This window comes from Anolis carolinensis, unplaced genomic scaffold (genome assembly GCF_035594765.1).
Source record: "Anolis carolinensis isolate JA03-04 unplaced genomic scaffold, rAnoCar3.1.pri scaffold_8, whole genome shotgun sequence".
Lineage (NCBI taxonomy): Eukaryota > Metazoa > Chordata > Lepidosauria > Squamata > Dactyloidae > Anolis > Anolis carolinensis.
The window spans coordinates 7,493,419-7,513,702 of record NW_026943819.1 but is presented as its reverse complement, the minus strand read 5'-3'; the positions used below and the strand labels follow the sequence as shown (position 1 = coordinate 7,513,702).

General features: G+C 42.1%; 1 protein-coding gene across 3 annotated transcripts in view; it reads right to left on the bottom strand.

The window, feature by feature from the left end:
- Positions 1-18,197, bottom strand: part of bmp1 (bone morphogenetic protein 1) — a 158,308-nt gene extending 140,111 nt beyond the window's left edge. Inside the window, exon 1 of one of the 3 annotated variants that reach the window (XM_062961039.1) lies at positions 17,875-18,197. In XM_062961039.1, coding sequence (XP_062817109.1) covers positions 17,875-18,016 — 142 coding nt within the window. In that variant the 5' untranslated portion in view covers positions 18,017-18,197. The remainder of the gene's footprint in view (positions 1-17,874) is intronic. The other 2 variants (XM_062961037.1, XM_062961038.1) reach the window with 2 other exon arrangements.
- Between the last annotated feature and the right edge of the window lie 2,087 nt (positions 18,198-20,284).

Sequence of the window (20,284 nt, the reverse complement as noted above, 5' to 3'; positions counted from 1 at the left end):
AGGTTTGGATCATTGATGTTGCCATCCCAGGTGACAGTCGCATTGAAGAAAAACAACAGGAAAACCTCAGCCGCTATCAGGACCTCAAGATTGAACTTCAAAGACTCTGGCAGAAACCAGTGCAGGTGGTCCCGGTGGTGATGGGCACACTGGGTGCCGTGCCAAAAGATCTCAGCCGGCATTTGGAAACAATAGACATTGACAAAATTACGATCTGCCAACTGCAAAAGGCCACCTTACTGGGATCTGCACGCATCATCCGAAAATACATCACACAGTCCTAGACACTTGGGAAGTGTTCGACTTGTGATTTTGTGAAACGAAATCCAGCATATCTATCTTGTTTGCTGTGTCATACAATGTCGTTGTGTCAATAATAATAATAATAATAATAATAATAATAATAAAACTTTATTTATACCCCGCCACCATCTCCCCAACGGGGACTCGGGGCGGCTTACATGGGGCCATGCCCAGGACAATACAATATAACAAAATGTATAAACAACATATCATAATACAATTAAACAATACAATAAAGAATAATATACAGTACAACACAAAGTCAAGAAAGCAATATAACAAGGGCGGGCCGCATGAACACTAAGTTAAAACCTCGGGGTGAGAAAGGGATAAGAATAAAAACATCGGGGGACAGGGACATCAGATAGTGAAACAGTCTGGAGGATAAATGTTGGGGGGAGTAACAAAGGAACAGTTACTCTCCGAAAGCACACCGGAAGAGCCATGTTTTTAAATCTTTCCTAAAGGCTAAAAGGGTGGGGGCTATGAACCCAAACAATGATGGATCTGGACCAAACTTGGCATGCATACTCGATATGTCCAAATTTGAATACTGGTGGGTTTTGAAGGGAATTGGCCTGGACATTTTGGAGTTGTAGGTACTGGGATGTATAGTTCACCTGCAATCGGTGAGAACTCTGAACTCCACCAAAGATGGAATTGGACCAAACTTGGCACACAGAACCTCCACGACCAGCAAAAAATACTAGAGGTCTTTGGGGGATATTCACTTTGATTTGGGGGAGTTGTAGTTCACCAGAGAGCACTGTGAACCCAAATACTGATGGATCTGGGCCAAAGTTGGCACATGTACCTGATATGCCAAAATTTGATTACTGGAGGAGTTTGGGGGAACTGACCTTCCTTTCTGGGAGTTGTAGTTCACCCACAACCAGAGAAACTGTGATTTTCACCGATGATGGACTTGGACCAAACTTGGCACACAGAAACCCCACGACTAACTCAACCTACTGGAGGGTTTTGAGGGGACTAACTCATCACAGTGGGAGTTGTAGTTTACCCTACATCCAGAGAGCATAGTGAACCCCACCGATGATGCATCTAGAGCAAACTTGCCCAACATAACAAACTATAAGTAGTGATGGAGTGTCTCTGGGTTAACCTGGCCTAATGTGAGTTGTAGTTCACCCACAACCTTATGCATTTTGTACAATTAAAACATTTATACAGTAGAGTCCCACGTATCCAACATAAACGGGCCGGCAGAATGTTGGATAAGCGAATATGTTGGATAATAAGGAGGCATTAAGGAAAAGCCTATTAAACATCAAATTAGGTTATGATTTTACAAATGAAGCACCAAAACATCATGTTAGACAACAAATTTGGCAGAAAAAGTAGTTCAATATGCAGTAATGCTATGTAGTAATTACTGTATTTATGAATTTAGCACCAAAATATCACGATATATAGAAAACATTGACTACAAAAATGCGTTGGATAATCCAGAACGTTGGATAAGCGAGTGTTGGATAAGTGAGACTCTACTGTATTTTCAAATAACCTGGGCAATGCTGGGTACCCAAGCTAGTCTTATAGGAAACATTGTAGACTTATTAAATTATTGCCATTCTACTATGCTATATTTTTCTGTTTGGTATGGCTCAAATTGATTTACATGTTTAATCGTCAATGCTGAATGTTTCATTGAAAGGAGAATCAAACGGTCTTGTTTCTTTGTTTCAAATGAAATGTAAAGGTAATCCACGCAGACGTATTAAAGCCTACACACATCGGCCTCCGTCCAGAACAGAATTAAACCTGATTAAGCACATTGATTTTGTTGGTCTTAAGCACACTTAATCCTGTGTTGGGCTGTGGACATAATCTCTTAAAACTGAATCAAGTGAGTCTGTTGAAAGCATTTAATCTGAGGCTGCTTTTCTGTGAAAAGCCACTGCGAAAGGGAATATCTGGGTTTTGTGGGGCAGCCATAAGAAATGTCATGGTATTATGTTTTATCCTTCATGTTGTGGGCATCCTGCTTCATCCAGGAAATGCTCATCATATTCACATAAAGAACCAAGGGATGAACTTGTCCAGATAATCAAATAAACAGACAAACAACAAAACCAGGTCCCAGAACCTCTGAAAGGTACAAATGTACAAGTTGCAAATATTATTGTTTGGAAACCTTGGTAAAATCACATTCTTTCAGCCTCAAACTTACTCTCAACAAACTCTTCCAAGCATACCCCATGATAAGGTCACCATAATTCAGAAATGACTTGAAGGCACAACAACAACAACAACAACAACAACAACAACAACAACAAATAATAGTAGAATACGGTGGCGCAGTGTGTTAAAGCACTGAGCTGCTGAACTTGCAGGCCAAAAGGTCGCAGGTTTGAATCCGAGGAGCGGACTGAGCACCTGCTGTTAGCTCCAGCTTCTGCCAACCTAGCAGTTCGAATACATGCAAATGTGAGTAGATCAATAGGTAATGACATTACAGGAAGGTAACAGTGCTCCATGCAGTCATGCCTATGGCCACATGACCTTGGAGGTGTCTATGGACAACGCCGGCTCTTCGGCTTAGAAATGGAGATGAGCACCAACCTCCTGAGTCGGTCACGACTGGACTTAATGTCAGGGGAAAACCTTTACCTTTATTATACTTTGGAAATGGTGGAGCATTTCCAATTCTTCATTGGAACCTTAGATAGTCCTCTCTCTTTGGGTTGATGTGAGTTTTCCGGGCTATGTGGCCATGTTACAGAAGCATTCTCTCCTGACGTTTCACCCATATGTATTAGGAGAGATAGGGGACTCAGAGCGGCTTACAAATTAAATTTACATACAATATTATATTATTAGCATAGCACAATACTGGCAATAAATTACTATATTGTACTATATCAACAGCATTCCATGCAGTCATGCCGGCCACATGACCTTGGCGGTGTCTATGGACAACGCAGGCTCTTCGGCTTAGAAATGGAAATGAACACCAACCCCCAGAGTTGGACATGACTGGACTTAACGTCAGGGGAAACCTTTACCTTTACCTTTTACTATATCAATATATTATAATATTGGGAGGGATAGCTAACACTCCAGAAGACAGGAGCAGAATTCAAAACGATCTTGACAAGACTAGAGAGATGGGCCGAAACTAACAAAATGAAGTTCAACAGGGACAAATGCAAGATACTTCATTTCGGCAGAAAAAATGGAAATCAAAGATACAGAATGGGGGACAATGCCTGGTTTGACAGCAGTGTGTGCGAAAAAGACCTTGGAGTCCTCGTGGACAACAAGTTAAACATGAGCCAACAATGTGATGCAGCAGCTAAAAAAGCCAATGGGATTCTGGCCTGCATCAACAGGGGAATAGCGTCTAGATCCAGGGAAGTCCTGCTCCCCTCTATTCTGCCTTGGTCAGACCACACCTGGAATCACACTGTGTCCAATTCTGGGCACCACAGTTGAAGGGAGATGTTGACAAGCTGGAAAGTGTCCAGAGGAGGGCAACTAAAATGATTAAGGGTCTGGAGAACAAGCCCTATGAGGAGCGGCTTAAAGAGCTGGGCATGTTTAGCCTGCAGAAGAGAAGGCTGAGAGGAGACATGATAGCCATGTACAAATATGTGAGGGGAAGCCATAGGGAGGAGGGAGCAAGATTGTTTTCTGCTGCCCTGCAGACTAGGACGCGGAACAATGGCTTCAAACTACAGGAAAGGAGATTCCACCTGAACATCAGGAAGAACTTCCTCACTGTGAGAAGGGCTGTTCGGCAGTAGAACTCTCTGCCCCGGACTGTGGTGGAGGCTCCTTCTTTGGAGGCTTTTAAGCAGAGGCTGGATGGCCATCTGTCGGGGGTGCTTTGAATGCGATTTCCTGCTTCTTAGCGGGCGGTTGGACTGGATGGCCCATGAGGTCTCTTCCAACTCTACTATTCTATGATTCTATGATTCTACATGTAATATATAGTATATAATTAACATTATTATATTGTATTATTAGTATTATATTGTATTACAAAATAATATTATTAATATTATATGCATATACAATATATTATAATATTATATATTATTGTAAATTATATTATATATATGTATATAGGTACATATGTATACGTATGTGTGTACATATAGGTAAAGGTAAAGATTTTCCCCTGACGTTAAGTCCAGTCATGTCTGACTCTGGGGGTTGGTGCTCATCTCCATTTCTAAGCCGAAGAGCCGGCATTGTCCATAGACACCTCGAAGGTCATGTGGCTGGCATGACTGCATGGAGCGCCCTTACCTTCCCGCCGGAGTGGTACCTATTGATCTACTCACATTGGCATGTTTTCGAACTGCTAGGTTGGCAGGAGCTGGGGCTAACAGCGGGCGCTCATTCTGTTCCCGGGATTTGAACCTGGGACCTTTCGGTCTGCAAATTCAGCAGCTCAGCGCTTTAACACACTGCGCCACCACCAGGGGCCCCTAATACAGTAGAGTCTCACTTATCCAACGTTCTGGATTATCCAACGCATTTTTGTAGTCAATGTTTTCAATATATCGTGATATTTTGGTGCTAAATTCATAAATACAGTAATTACTACATAGCATTACTGCGTATTGAACTACTTTTTCTGTAAAATTTGTTGTATAACATGATGTTTTGGTGCTTCATTTGTAAAATCATAACCTAATTTGATGTTTAATAGGCTTATCCTTAATCCCTCCTTATTATCCAACAGATTCACTTATCCAACGTTCTGATGGCCCGTTTATGTTGGATAAGTGAGACTGTATACATATATACATATACAGAATGCTTCTGGAACATGGCTATACAGCTTGGAAAACTCACAGCAACACAGTGATTGTGGCCATGAAAGCCTTTGGTCCTATGATACCACTGTATGAAATCCCATTTACGGATGAAGCACACATTTCAGAGCATGCATGCCCACAGCGACAATGAGCAAAGAAGCCAAACATGTGCATTTTATAGGTACTATTGAAGAATTGAGATCAGTTGCATCTTCTCATGCAACCACTGTGGCAGAGAAACCTCTGGTTGAGTTACTTTCGAGCTTTTGAGCAAATTCCAGCCATTCTCTACTGCATCAGGAGTGGGTTCATATGGGGGCCCTTGCTGGCTCATCATGGTCTATGGGCTGCTATGGCAACTGCTTTGGCTCATCCCCAGCAACGAGGAGGTTTATTTTGACAGCCACTGCAAGTTTTGCTGACCCAAGGCAACCCCGCTTTCCTGCCTCTCCCAGTCCTCCTACGGAAAGGGCAAGGCCAGATTGTGGTATTGCTAAGGCATTGCTAACAGTTGGATCTCAAGTTGGGTTGTCCTTCTGGAGAAACTGCCACCACGGGAACCGCCCAGCAAACGTTGGGTGGGGAGAGCAAAGCTAGACAGCTGCTCTGGGAATCTGGGAATCTGGAAGCCCAGGGAAACCCATGCCATGCTGATGGGTAGGAAAGATCAAGCAAATGATTTAGGATCTTCATTCTCAAGTTCAAAGCAAAGGCTTTTAGGGAGTCATGGATATAAAAGGAGACCTTTGGGCACAGCAGCGCTTCTGTGCTGAGAATAAATGAGAACAAATCTATGGCAACTCTGAAGCTGCAAAACCCAAATACATCACTGTGGCCCTTTTAAAGATTTTTGCATGCATTGTACAAATTGCAGTATTGTGAGAGAGGGTTTCCTGGTGTTAAAACAGAGATAAGGCCCAATACAAGATAATGGGCCGGTCTAGACAGTACCTTTAACCCAGGAGCTCCCGCAACCATTCCCTGTAAACCCAGAAGCAATCACTACAAAAGGCAAAAAACCACGAAATTTCCAGGTGCAGGAATATCCCGGGTTTTGACCAAATATTCAGAACTTCGCATGTCTGTATGTCCCAACAATTGGAAATCACGGAATATTTTATCTGGGCTAGATATTTGTTCCTGATCGGTCAGTTCCTAAAAAGAAGGTGACACTTGAGAAGAAGGCAAAAACTTTTCCTAGGAAGAGGAACTTCATCCTTCACCTGTTTAATCAAGTTTGTGGCAGAAAAAATGAAGTTCCTGGGGTGCAACAAATACTTTCACATTAAATAGTATACGATGAAACAGGAACAGACAATTTCAAACCAGGAACAGAGTGTCATCATTACTGTAATTAGTCAGACCTTGTTGTATGGCCATCTGTGCAGACGGGTTTTGTGGTGAACTTGTGACAGGGAACAACAGGATGATGTTGCTGGGTTATATATTTCAGTTTCTCACTGGGTGTATGCTGACAACATGGGTACAGTTTAGTAACTTGCAAAAATTTACTACTGGCTGTGCTAGAGAGGAATGTAAATACAGTAGAGTCTTGCTTATCCAACGTAAATGGGCCAGCAGAACGTTGGATAAGCAAATATGTTGGATAATAAGGAGGGATTAAAGAAAAGCCTATTAAACATCAAATTAGGTTATGATTTTACAAATTAAGCACCAAAATATCATGTTATACAACAAATTTGACAGAAAAAGTAGTTCAATACATGGTGATGCTATGTAGTAATTACTGTATTTACGAATTTAGTACCAAAATATCATGATGTATTGAAAACATTGTCTACAAAAATGCGTTGGATAATCCAGAACGTTGGATAAGCGAGTGTTGGATAAGTGAGACTCTACTGTATTGAGAGCCAAGGTCATGCAGGACACTAATAGGAACAGCCATATACAACCCAGGAACAACACCCCATTGTTCCTACTACAAATACACAAACAACACTGTCTGGACAGATGGCCAGACAGCCAAGCTTTAAAAAGTGTCAATAATGACAAAGTTCTGTTCCTGGTTTGAAAGTGTGTGTTCCTGTTTCATTGTATAGTGCTAACTTGGGCAGAAGTGGTCCTAACCCATGAGGTTTGTTTGTGTGGCAGATACTTCATGAAACGTCTGGAAGACACAGTTTTTCTGGCCAGGACAAAAAACGGAACTTTTGCAGAGATCCGCATATCCGCATATCCATATATCTGAATCCCAGGGCTTTAAAAAAAGCTGCTAAGGTTTCCAGTGGAAAATGTATTTTCGAAGGCTTTCATGGCCGGAATAACAGGGTTGCTGTGAGTTTTCCGGGCTGTATGGCCATGTTCCAGAAGCATTCTCTCCTGACCTTTCGCCCACATCTATGGCAGGCATCCTCAGAGGTTGTGAGGTCTGAAAAAGTATTTCAGTTTTATTTTTACTTAGCAATCAAGCCATAGAGTCACCATATGATGGAAATCATTTGGAGGCTCTCAACAACAAACACCAGAGTTATAAAAATGTAAGCCTGATGTCAACTCAAGTTAAGGTGAACCTCGTGCTTTTGAAAAGCCTCACCTAACATTATGACTACAGAAGGAATCATCCCTGCCCTGAAAGTTGGCAACCTGTCCTGCAATTAGGGTCACCCAGGAAAAGCGCCACGTTGACATCGTTTACATCAATGACGGATGACTCTGTTGGAAGAAGGAGATGAGCTTCCAAGGAATGATATCCGAAAAATGAAATCAGTGTAGAATTATTTAGCTTCTGTGTGCTGTCAAAGGCTTTCATGGCCGGAATCACTGGGTTGCTGTGAGTTTTCTGGGCTGTATAGCCATGTTCCAGAAGCATTCTCTTCTGATGTTTTGCCCACATCTATGGCAGGCATCCTCAGAGGTTGTGAGCCCGGAAATCTCACAGCAACCTCTATCATTGTAGGGAACTGTATGTAGGAAAATATACGTATATACTCGAGTATAAGCCGACCCAAATATAAGCCGAGGCACCTAATTTTACCACAAAAAAACTGGGAAAACAGTATAAGCCGAGAGCGGTAAATTTCAGAAATAAAAATAGATACCAATAAAATCGAGGCATCAGTAGGTTAAATGTTTTTGAATATTTACATAAAGCTCTAATTTAAGATAAGATTGTCCAATGCTGATTAAGTCATTATTGTCATCTTCTTCAATGTAAATTTATTTATTTATTTATTTATTTCAATTATTTATACCCTAAATGTGCTTATGTATCCTTTTAATAATAATAGAGTAAAATAATACATGTAATAATAATAATAATAATAAAAATATAGGAAAATAATATATGTAGTAATAAATATAGTAAAATAATAAATATAGTAATAATAAGATCAGAGTGAAATAATAAATGTATTAATAATAATAAAAATAGAGTAAATTAAGTGTAATACAGTAGAGTCTCACTTATCCAAGCCTCGCTTATCCAAGCTTCTGGATCATCCAAGCCATTTTTGTAGTCAATGTTTTCAATACATTGTGATATTTTGGTGCTAAATTCATAAATACAGTAATTACTACATAGCATTACTGCGTATTGAATGACTTTTTCCATCAAATTTGTTGTATAACATGATGTTTTGGTGCTTAATTTGTAAAATCATAACCTAATTTGATGTTTAGTAGGCTTTTCCTTAATCCCTCCTTATTATCCAAGATATTTGCTTATCCAAGCTTCTGCCAGCCCGTTTAGCTTGGATAAGTGAGACTCTACTGTAGTAGCAACAGTAATAGAGAAAAATAATAAATGTAATAATACCAATAATAATAGAGGCAAATAATAATAATAATAATAATAATAATAATAATAATAATAATAATAGATGTTGCCATCCCAAGTGACAGTCGCATTGACGAAAAACAACAGGAAAAACTCTGCCGCTATCAGGACCTCAAGACTGAACTTCAAAGACTCTGGCAAAAACCAGTGCAGGTGGTCCCGGTGGTGATCGGCACATTGGGTGCTGTGCCAAAAGATCTCAGCCGGCATTTGGAAACAATAGGCATTGACAAAATCACGATCTGCCAACTGCAAAAGGTCACCCGACTGGGAGCTGCACGCATCATCCGAAAATACATCACACAGCCCTAGACACTTGGGAAGTGTTCGACTTGTGATTTTGTGATACGAAATCCAGCATATCTATCTTGTTTGCTGTGTCATAAAATAATAATAATAATAATAATAATAATAATAATAATAATAATAATAATAAATGTAATAGTGGCAACAATAATAGAGAAAAATAATAAATGTACCATATATTCTCGAGTATAAGCTGACACAAAGATAAGCCAACCAGGACCCTCACCCGAGTATATGCCGAGGGGGGCTTTTTCAGTCTTAAAAAAAAAGGCTGGAAAACTAGGCTTATACTTGAGTATATACAGTAATTCCAGCAGGAATTAAATTTTAAAAGCTAAAAGTCTTTGTAAAAACTACCAAGCTAAAGAAATGGGAGAGGCCCAAGAAAGTCTTTGCATGGCCTGCTAAGAGCAGCTTGAAGCAAGCTAGACTAGTGCTATTAATAATCATTGATGTTACCTCTGCCAATATAATCAGATGAACGCTGATATTTTTAATGTTTTATTGTAGTTCTGCCCTGCCAAATTCCGTTTGGCTACGGATAGAACCAGTGCGCCAAGCTGTCATGTGATGGATTAAATTGTCATTCAAATACTTTAAGTGGTATTTTTAAAGAAACAGTGCAACCCTTGGATGAATAGAAGACTGATTGGTGGCTGGCAATGGGGAGATTCTGCATTAATGGTGCTATTTGGACTGTAGAGCATGCTTGAAGTAGTGGCTCTCAATCCCCGGCTCTCTACTTGACGTGTACAATCGGCAACGACAAAAATGGAGTACGACAGATGTTCTCCGCCTGCTCCAAACTCTCCAGCTGTTTGTCTGAATGTCACTGGGAGAGGAAGGAAACTGAAAACCTTTGAGACTTTCCTTGCCTCACCGGCAGCCAAGCTGTCCCTGTCAACAGTCAATGGTCAAATTGGCAGCAGGATCACAAATGGTGCTCAGTAGAGCTCAACTTTGATCGAATTGCACCCAGAAAGGAGGAAACCATGAAAATGAACAAAATCTGGCTCCTGGTATTAAAAAAAACCCTCTAAAATCAGGATAGTAAACAAAATATAACACTCAAAAATGGGAAATCCAGATATGAATCAATTAGGGCCAGCTAACACTACTCATAATAATAATAATAATAATAATAATAATAATAATAATAATAATAATAATAATAATACATCTCACACAAAATTTCACATCTGATGTACATGGATGACCTGAAGCTATATGGGAAAATGGAAACTGAAATCCAGTCTCTGACTAACACTGTCCGAATTTTTAGCACTGATATCAGCATGGAGTTTGGTTTGGACAAATGTTCGACAGTGGCATTGAAGAAAGGAAAAATCATTGAAAGTGAGGGCATAAATATGCCTAATGGCCAAACAATAAAGTGTCACCAGCCAGAGGCCTATAAATATCTGGGCATATTACAGCTGGACAACATCAAGCATGAACATGTGAAAACTGTGGTCAGTAAAGAATACACACAAAGGGTTAGAAAAATTCTCAAAAGTAAGCTCAATGGAGGCAACACCGTCAAGGCCATAAACACCTGGGCCATACCTGTCATAAGATATACTGCTGGCATCATAAACTGGACACAGATGGAACTGGACAATTTGGACAGAAAAACAAGAAAACTCATGACCATTCATCACTCACTGCACCCTCGCAGTGATGTTGACCGGCTATATCTGCCTAGAAGATCAGGGGGCAAAGGACTCTTACAAGTAAAACAAGCAGTGAAAGAAGAACATGCCCTGGCAGAATATGTCAAGCAAAGTGAAGAACCTGCTTTGAGTGAAGTCAAAAATCAGAAACTCCTCAACACACAGCAGACAAAAAAAACCAGTACAAGAAAACCGCACTACAAACTAGAGCTGACAGCTGGCACAACAAAACACTGCATGGAAAGTTCCTTGACAAAATTGAAGGAAAAGCTGATAAGGAGAAGACCTGGCTCTGGCTCACGAATGGGACCCAGAAGAAGGAGACAGAAGGCCTGATCCTTGCAGCCCAGGAGCAAGACATCAGGACAAAGGCAATCAAGGCCAAGATCGAGAAATCAGCTGATGACCCAAAATGCAGACTGTGCGAGGAAGCCGATGAAACCATTGATCATATCCGCAACTGCTGTAAGAAAATTGCACAGACAGACTACAAACAGAGGCACAACTATGTGGCCCAAATGATTCATTGGAACTTATGCCTCAAGTACCACCTCCCAGCAGCAAAGAACTGGTGGGATCACAAACCTGCAAAAGTCTTGGAAAATGAACATGCAAAGATACTGTGGGACTTCCGAATCCAGACTGACAAAGTTCTGGAACACAACACACCAGACATCACAGTTGTGGAAAAGAAAAAGGTTTGGATCATTGATGTTGCCATCCCAGGGGACAGTCGCATTGACGAAAAACAACAGGAATAACTCAGCCGCTATCAGGACCTCAAGATTGAACTTCAAAGACTCTGGCAGAAACCCCGGCCAAGGGACCTCGGGTGTTCTAAACTCCTCTTTTGCGTCAAATCCCTTTCTCCCCTTTTTTCAATCCAAGCACAAGTCTTCTATTCTAATCCCGCAGAGGGGTTTTTGACTGTCAAAGTAAGAATCTTTCTTAATTTTACTCACTTCACAGTGGCTTCAATCTTCTGGTTGAATTTGAAAGTGGATGGGTCAGCAGTCATCCAGAGGATTTTATAAGTATTTTCTGTGTTTTTATGAATATCTGATGTAATTTAATAACTTTTTAATTGATTCACAATGTATCGTACAATTTTATATACAGTAGAGTCTCACTTATCCAACACTCACTTATCCAATGTTCTGGATTATCCAACGCATTTTTGTAGTCAATGTTTTCAACACATTGTGATATTTTGGTGCTAAATTCATAAATACAGTAATTAGTACATAACATTAATGTGTAATGAACCACTTTTTTGTCAAATTTGTTGTATAACATAATGTTTTGGTGCTTAATTTGTAAAATCATAACCTATTTTGATATTTAATAGGCTTTTTCTTAATCTCTCCTTATTATCCAACATATTCACTTATCCAATGTTGTGCCGGCCCATTTATGTTGGATAAGTGAGACTCTACTGTATATTGGTGACCAAGAAGAACATTTTATTGATTAGCTCTTAAGGTAAAGGTTAAGTCCAATCATGTCTGACTCTGGGGGTTGGTGCTCCTCTCCATTTCTAAGCCGAAGAGCTGGCGTTGTCCTTAGACACCTCCAAGGTCATGTGGCCGGCATGACTGCATGGAACGCTGTTACCTTCCCGCCGGAGCGGTAACTAGTGATCTATTCACATTGGCATGTTTTCGAACTGCTAGGTTGGCAGAAGCTGGAGCTAACAGCGGGCGTTCACTCCGCTCCCGGGATTTGAACCTGGGACCTTTCGGTCTGCAAGTTCAGCAGTTCAGTGCTTTAACACACTTCACCACCGGGCTCCTACTATTAGCCCTTAGGCCATATCAAAGTACCAAGCCAAACAACCAGGCTTGAAAAGACCTGATTACATTCTATACAAAAATTAAAAAACAGGGGAAATCCAGACATGAATCAATCAGGGCCAGCTAACACCTCTCAACAAGGGATCCCCACAAGCAGCCAAAACCTGAAATTGAAAGGCTATTCAATGCTAATCAAGGTGGCCAATTGAAACATTCACACTTGCTCCCAACTTGGATATATAAACCCATCCGTATTTTAAAAGTGTTTTTATGAATATCTGATGTAATTTAATAACTTTTTAATTGATTCACAATGTATCGTACAATTTTATATATGTGTTTTATTGTAAGCCGTGCAGAGTCCCCTACTGGGTGAGAAAGGCAGGATATAAATATTGTAATAAATAATAATAAATAAATAAACCCCACTTGCATAGTTTCGAACATACCTCACAACCTCTGAGGAGGCCTGCCACAGATGCAGGCGAAACGTCAGGAGAGAATGCTTCTCAAACATGGCCATAAACTCACAGCAACCTGGTTCCATTGCTATTAAGCAGGGGTCCCCAAACTTTTTAAACAGGGGGCCAGTTCACGATCCTTTGGACCATTGGAGGGCCGGACTATAGTTGGCCACCAAGCAACAACAACAACAACAACAACAACAACAACAACAACAGCAACAAAAAAGAGTGTTGGAAGAGACCCTTTGGGCCATAGAGTCCAATCCCCTTCTGCCTTTGTACACCGAAAGCACAAGCAAAGCACCCCTGACAGATGGCCACCCAGCCTCAATGTTAATAATAATAATAATAATAATAATAATAATAATAATAATAATAATAATAATAATAATGGTTGTAAGAGAAGAAGAGACCCCTTAGGTCATTTAGCCCAACCCCCTTCTGCCCTTGTGCCGTGGGGGCCGGATAAATGGCTTTGATGGGCCGCATCCGGCCCCCGGGCCTTAGTTTGGGGACCCCTGCTATTAAGAGTTGGAAAGAACCAGTTCTGAGGACTGGATGGACCACGTTGGAGTCCCTCCTGGGCCTAAGTCATCCAATACGTTTCCCTAGCCAATTCCTCTGCCAAAGTGGCCCTCTGCTTTGACAGTTTTCCGCTCAAACTGTCTGTTAAGCAGGGAATTCTGTCCCCCAAAGAGGAGGACAAACAGTGCCGGCCCAGCCCTAGCCTCCATCCTGGTCTCTGTCTCTGTTTACTTCCCTGCGACCCACAAACATCCCGGCAAAAGGGTCTCTTTCCGTTGCCATATCCTCGCGGCACAAAGAGCCCCTGTCACACAAGTCATTGTTAGAGGGAAAAAGAGGGGGAGAAAAACACATTAATGCTGAGCTGAATTTCCTTGGAAGAAGAGCTTGAAGGGGGCGGTGGTGGTTTCTGGTTTGTTTGGGGAAAAAGTCACAAAGCCTCACTTCTCAAAGCTGTAAACTTTTGTTCGGACAAAGAACACAAGGAGGCTTTTCTTGTTGGGTTTGAACTTTTGAAAGAGTGGCTTAAGAAGGTTTGGAGAGATAGGGTGTGCTAACGTTTGTAGGTTTGTGTGCGGGTTGGAAACTTTCCTCTGTGTTGTTGAAGGCTTTCATGGCCAGAGTCACTGGGTTGCTGTGAGTTTTCCTGTTTATGAGTGTTGTTCTTTATTTACTGTTTTAGAGTTTTTTTAAATACTAGCAGCCAGGTTTTGCTCATTTTCGTGGTTTCCTCCTAACAAAGAATCCGTCTCCCCAGGCAGGAAGCAGCCAGGCTTCGAAGCAATTATTTCCAATGCTAATCATGATGGCCAGTTGCGACATTCACACTTGCCTCCAACAAACATGAGTTCTTTCTCCCACTCTGGACCTTCCAGAGATATATCAACCTCATTTGCTTTGTTTCCAACAAACCTCACAACCTCTGAGGATGCCTGCTATGGATGTGGACGAAACGTCAGGAGAGAATGCTTCTGGAATATGACAGTTCGGAAAAGTCACCGCAACCCACAAACTTTCCTCTCTTGTGTTGTCGAAGGCTGAATCATTGGGTTGCAGTGAGTTTTCTGGGCTGTATGGCTATGTTCCAGAAGCATTCTCTCCTGATGTTTCGCCCATATCTATAGCAGTCAACTTCTGAAGATGCCTGCCATAGATTTGTGTGAGACATCAGGAGAGAATGCTTCTGGAAAATAGCCATACAGCCTGGAAAACTCACAACAACTTTCCTCTTTCTTTTGTCTGCCAGATGCCAAGCTAAGCAATGGGCCTCAGATAGATGTGCACGAAACATCAGGAGAGAATGCTTCCGGAAAATAGCCATACAGCCCAGAAAACTCACAGCAACTTTCCTGTCTTTCTGCCAGCTAAGCAAATGGCCTCAGATAGATGTGCATGAAACGTCAGGAGAGAATGCTTCTGGAAAAAAGCCATACAGCTCGGAAAACTCACAGCAACTTTCCTGTCTTTCTTTTGTCTGTCAGATGCCAGCTAAGCAATGGGCCTCAGAGGTTGAGGGGTCAACTTCTGAGGATGCCTGCCACAGATTTGTGTGAAACGTCAGGAGAGAATGCTTCTGGAAAATAGCCATAGAGCTTGGAAAACTCACAGCAACTTTCCTGTCTTTCTTTTGTCTGTCAGATGCCAGCTAAGCAATGGGCCTCAGAGGTTGAGGGATCAATTTCTGAGGATGCCTGCCATAGATTTGTGTGAAACGTCAGGAGAGAATGCTTCTGGAAAATAGCCATAGAGCTTGGAAAACTCACAGCAACTTTCCTGTCTTTCTTTTGTCTGTCAGATGCCAGCTAAGCAAATGGCCTCGGAGGTTGAGGGGTCAACTTCTGAGGATGCCTGCCATAGATTTGTGTGAAATGTCAGGAGAGAATGCTTCTGGAAAATAGCCATACAGCCCGGAAAACTCACAACAACTTTCCTGTCTTTCTGCCAGCTAAGGAAATGGCCTCAGATACATGTGCATGAAACATCAGGTATATATTTTTTTCCTTTCCTTGCCTAGTTTATCCATGCCTCACAACCTCTGAGGATGCCTGCCATAGATGTGGGCGAAACGTCAGGAGAGAATGCTTCTGGAAAATAGGCACAGAGCTTGGAAAACTCACAGCAACTTTCCTGTCTTTCTTTTGTCTGCCAGATGCCAGCTAAGCAAATGGCCTCAGATAGACGTGCATGAAATGTCAGGAGAGAATGCTTCTGGAAAATAGCCGTACAGCCTGGAAAACTCACAGCAACTTTCCTGTCTTTATTTTGTCTGCCAGATGCCAGCTAAGCAAATGGCCTCAGATAGACGTGCATGAAACGTCAGGAGAGAATGCTTCGGGAAAATAGCCATACAGCCTGGAAAACTCACAGCAACTTTCCTGTCATTCTTTTGTCTGCTAGATGCCAGCTAAGCAAATGGCTTCGGAGGTTGAGGGGTCAACTTCTGAGGATGCCTGCCATAGATTTGTGTGAAATGTCAGGAGAGAATGCTTCTGGAAAATAGCCATACAGCCCGGAAAACTCACAGCAACTTTCCTGTCTTTCTTTTGTCTGTCAGATGCCAGCTAAGCAATGGGCCTCAGAGGTTGAGGGGTCAACTTCTGAGGATGCCTGCCACAGATTTGTGTGAAACGTCAGGAGAGAATGCTTCTGGAAAATAGCCATAGAGCTTGGAAAACTCACAGCAACTTTCCTGTCTTTCTTTTGTCTGTCAGATGCCAGCTAAGCAATGGGCCTCAGAGGTTGAGGGATCAATTTCTGAGGATGCCTGCCATAGATTTGTGTGAAACGTCAGGAGAGAATGCTTCTGGAAAATAGCCATAGAGCTTGGAAAACTCACAGCAACTTTCCTGTCTTTCTTTTGTCTGTCAGATGCCAGCTAAGCAAATGGCCTCGGAGGTTGAGGGGTCAACTTCTGAGGATGCCTGCCATAGATTTGTGTGAAATGTCAGGAGAGAATGCTTCTGGAAAATAGCCATACAGCCCGGAAAACTCACAACAACTTTCCTGTCTTTCTGCCAGCTAAGGAAATGGCCTCAGATACATGTGCATGAAACATCAGGTATATATTTTTTTCCTTTCCTTGCCTAGTTTATCCATGCCTCACAACCTCTGAGGATGCCTGCCATAGATGTGGGCGAAACGTCAGGAGAGAATGCTTCTGGAAAATAGGCACAGAGCTTGGAAAACTCACAGCAACTTTCCTGTCTTTCTTTTGTCTGCCAGATGCCAGCTAAGCAAATGGCCTCAGATAGACGTGCATGAAATGTCAGGAGAGAATGCTTCTGGAAAATAGCCGTACAGCCTGGAAAACTCACAGCAACTTTCCTGTCTTTATTTTGTCTGCCAGATGCCAGCTAAGCAAATGGCCTCAGATAGACGTGCATGAAACGTCAGGAGAGAATGCTTCGGGAAAATAGCCATACAGCCTGGAAAACTCACAGCAACTTTCCTGTCATTCTTTTGTCTGCTAGATGCCAGCTAAGCAAATGGCTTCGGAGGTTGAGGGGTCAACTTCTGAGGATGCCTGCCATAGATTTGTGTGAAATGTCAGGAGAGAATGCTTCTGGAAAATAGCCATACAGCCCGGAAAACTCACAACAACTTTCCTGTCTTTCTTTTGTTTGCCAGATGCCAGCTAAGCAATGGGCCTCAGAGGTTGAGGGATCAATTTCTGAGGATGCCTGCCATAGATTTGTGTGAAATGTCAGGAGAGAATGCCTCTGGAAAATAGCCATACAGCCCGGAAAACTCACAGCAACTTTCCTGTCTTTCTTTTGTCTGTCAGATGCCAGCTAAGCAAATGGCCTCGGAGGTTGAGGGATCAACTTCTGAGGATGCCTGCCATAGATTTGTGTGAAATGTCAGGAGAGAATGCTTCTGGAAAATAGCCATACAGCCCGGAAAACTCACAGCAACTTTCCTGTCTTTCTTTTGTCTGCCAGATGCCAGCTAAGCAAATGGCCTCAGATAGACGTGCATGAAATGTCAGGAGAGAATGCTTCTGGAAAATAGCCATACAGCCCGGAAAACTCACAGCAACTTTCCTGTCTTTCTTTTGTCCGCCAGATGCCAGCTAAGCAATGGGCTTGACCCAGGTTGAGACACAAAAGACCCTTTATCATCATCACCCTTGTCCTGATATCATCACAGCCAAAGAGGAGTTTTCAGGGACAGGTAAGGAGACCCAAGAGGCCATTCTCCCACGAGAGAGCCTCGTCTTACCAGCTTTGCAAGGATCCTTGTAGTCAATGGGCTCGGGCTCTTCCTCTTCTTCCAAGACATCAGTGTAGTCGGTAAAATCCAAGGCTTGTCCCAGGACGAGGCAGGAGAAGAGGACGAGGAAGCCCCTGCGGGAGGCAGGCATGCTGGCAGGTCCCGGGAAGCACACACATACAAGAGGAGGAATTGCAAAAAAAGAAAGAAAGAAAGAAAGGGAAGAATCAGGAGTGGGAAAGGGGAGAGGAGGGGGGGAAGGAAAGAGAGAGAAGTGGGAAGAGATGGGAGGGCTTCCCCCCCTCCTTCCTCCCCTTCCCTCCCTCCTTTCCTCCCTCCCTCCCTCCCTCCTTCCTTCTCTCTCTCTTTCCTTTGCCTTTTTCGCTCCCTCCCTCCCTCCTTCTCATGCAGGGCAGGGCCGGGCTCCGCTCTCAAGGCTCGGCCCCTTTTCCGAGCTGGGGAGGGGGGCGAGACAGGAAGAAAGCGAGGCTGCTTTGGCTCCCCTTGCAAAGTTCCTTCTTGGACCCCCGACAAAGTGCGGGACCCGCTTCCTTTTCCCTTGGCGTGGAAACTCTTAGGGAGAAAGGGAAGGCGAGGAGGGCATTTTAGGACAGGGAAGAGCTCTCTCTCTCTCTCTCTCTCACACACACACTCACAGCCTGGAAGCTTTTCAGGAAAAATAAAAACACAGATGGGGGAGGAGAGGAGAAGTTTCAGCAAGAATCCACTGCAGGGAGAAGCCAAAGGTTTGCGTGGCAATGGAAAGGAAGGAGGAGGAGGAAGGAGATGCACCGAAGGGGAAATGGGAATTCTCCCCCCAAAAATAAACTCAACTCATCCGACTTTGGGTGCATCCCACAAGGATTGGGGTCTGGGCTCAGAATGCTGGTGCGAGTAAGGTGTGTCTGTCAAAGAGCAAAAGATCTGCACCATCCTGTAATAATAATAATAATAATAATAATAATAATAATTAATAATAATAATAATAATAGTACCCAAAATGCAAGGAAGTTGCATCGTCCTGTAATAATGATGATGATGATGATGATGATGATAATATGAATCAAAATACAGACTGTGCAAGGAAGCTGCATTGTCCTGTAATAATAATAATAATGATGATGATGATGATGATAATATGACTCAAAATGCAGACTGTGCAAGGAAGCTGCATCGTCCTGTAATAATAATAATAATAATAATAATAATAATGATAATGATAATATGACTCAAAATGCAGACTGTGTAAGGAAGCTGCATCGTCCTGTAATAATAATAATAATAATAATAATAATAATACCCAAAATGCAAGGAAGCTGCATCGTCCTGTAATAATGATGATGATGATGATGATGATGATGATATGACTCAAAATACAGACTGTGCAAGGAAGCTGCATCGTCCTGTAATAATAATAATAATGATGATGATGATGATATGACTCAAAATGCAGACTGTGCAAGGAAGCTGCATCGTCCTGTAATAATAATAATGATGATGATGATAATAATATGACTCAAAATGCAGACTGTGCAAGGAAGCTGCATCGTCCTGTAATAATAATAATAATAATAATAATAATGATAATAATAATAATGAAAAACTCAGCCGCTATCAGGACCTCAAGATTGAACTTCAAAGACTCTGGCAGAAACCAGTACAGGTGGTCCCGGTGGTGATGGGCACACTGGGTGCCGTGCCAAAAGATCTCAGCCGGCATTTGGAAACAATAGACATTGACAAAATTACGATCTGCCAACTGCAAAAGACCACCCTGCTGGGATCTGCGCGCATCATCCGAATACATCACACAGTCCTAGACACTTGGGAAGTGTTCGACTTGTGATTTTGTGATACGAAATCCAGCACATCTATCTTGTTTGCTGTGTCATAATAATAATAATAATAATAATAATAATAATAATAATAATAATGCAGTGATGTTGACTGGCTATATCTGCCTAGAACAGGGGTCCCCAAACTTTTTAAACAGGGGGGCCAGTTCATGGTCCCTTAGGCTGTTGGAGGGCTGGACTATAGTTGAAAAAAACACACCCATAAACAAATTCCTATGCACACGGCACATCTCTTACTTTGAAGTAAAAAAAAAAACCAAACGGGGAGAAATACAGTCTCAATGTTAATCATAATCATATTGGAAGGTTGGAAGAGATACCTTGGGCCATCTTGTCCAACCCCCTTCTACCTTTGTGCTCCAAAAGCACAAGCAAAGCACCCCTAACAGATGGCCACCCAGCCTCAGTGTTGTTAATAATCATCATCATAATCATCATCATCATTATCCATCACACAGTCCTAAACGCCAGGGAAGTGTTCAAATCCAGCATATTTATATATCTCATTTGCTGTTATACTTTGTGCCAATAATAATAATAATAATAATAGCCGCTATCAGGAC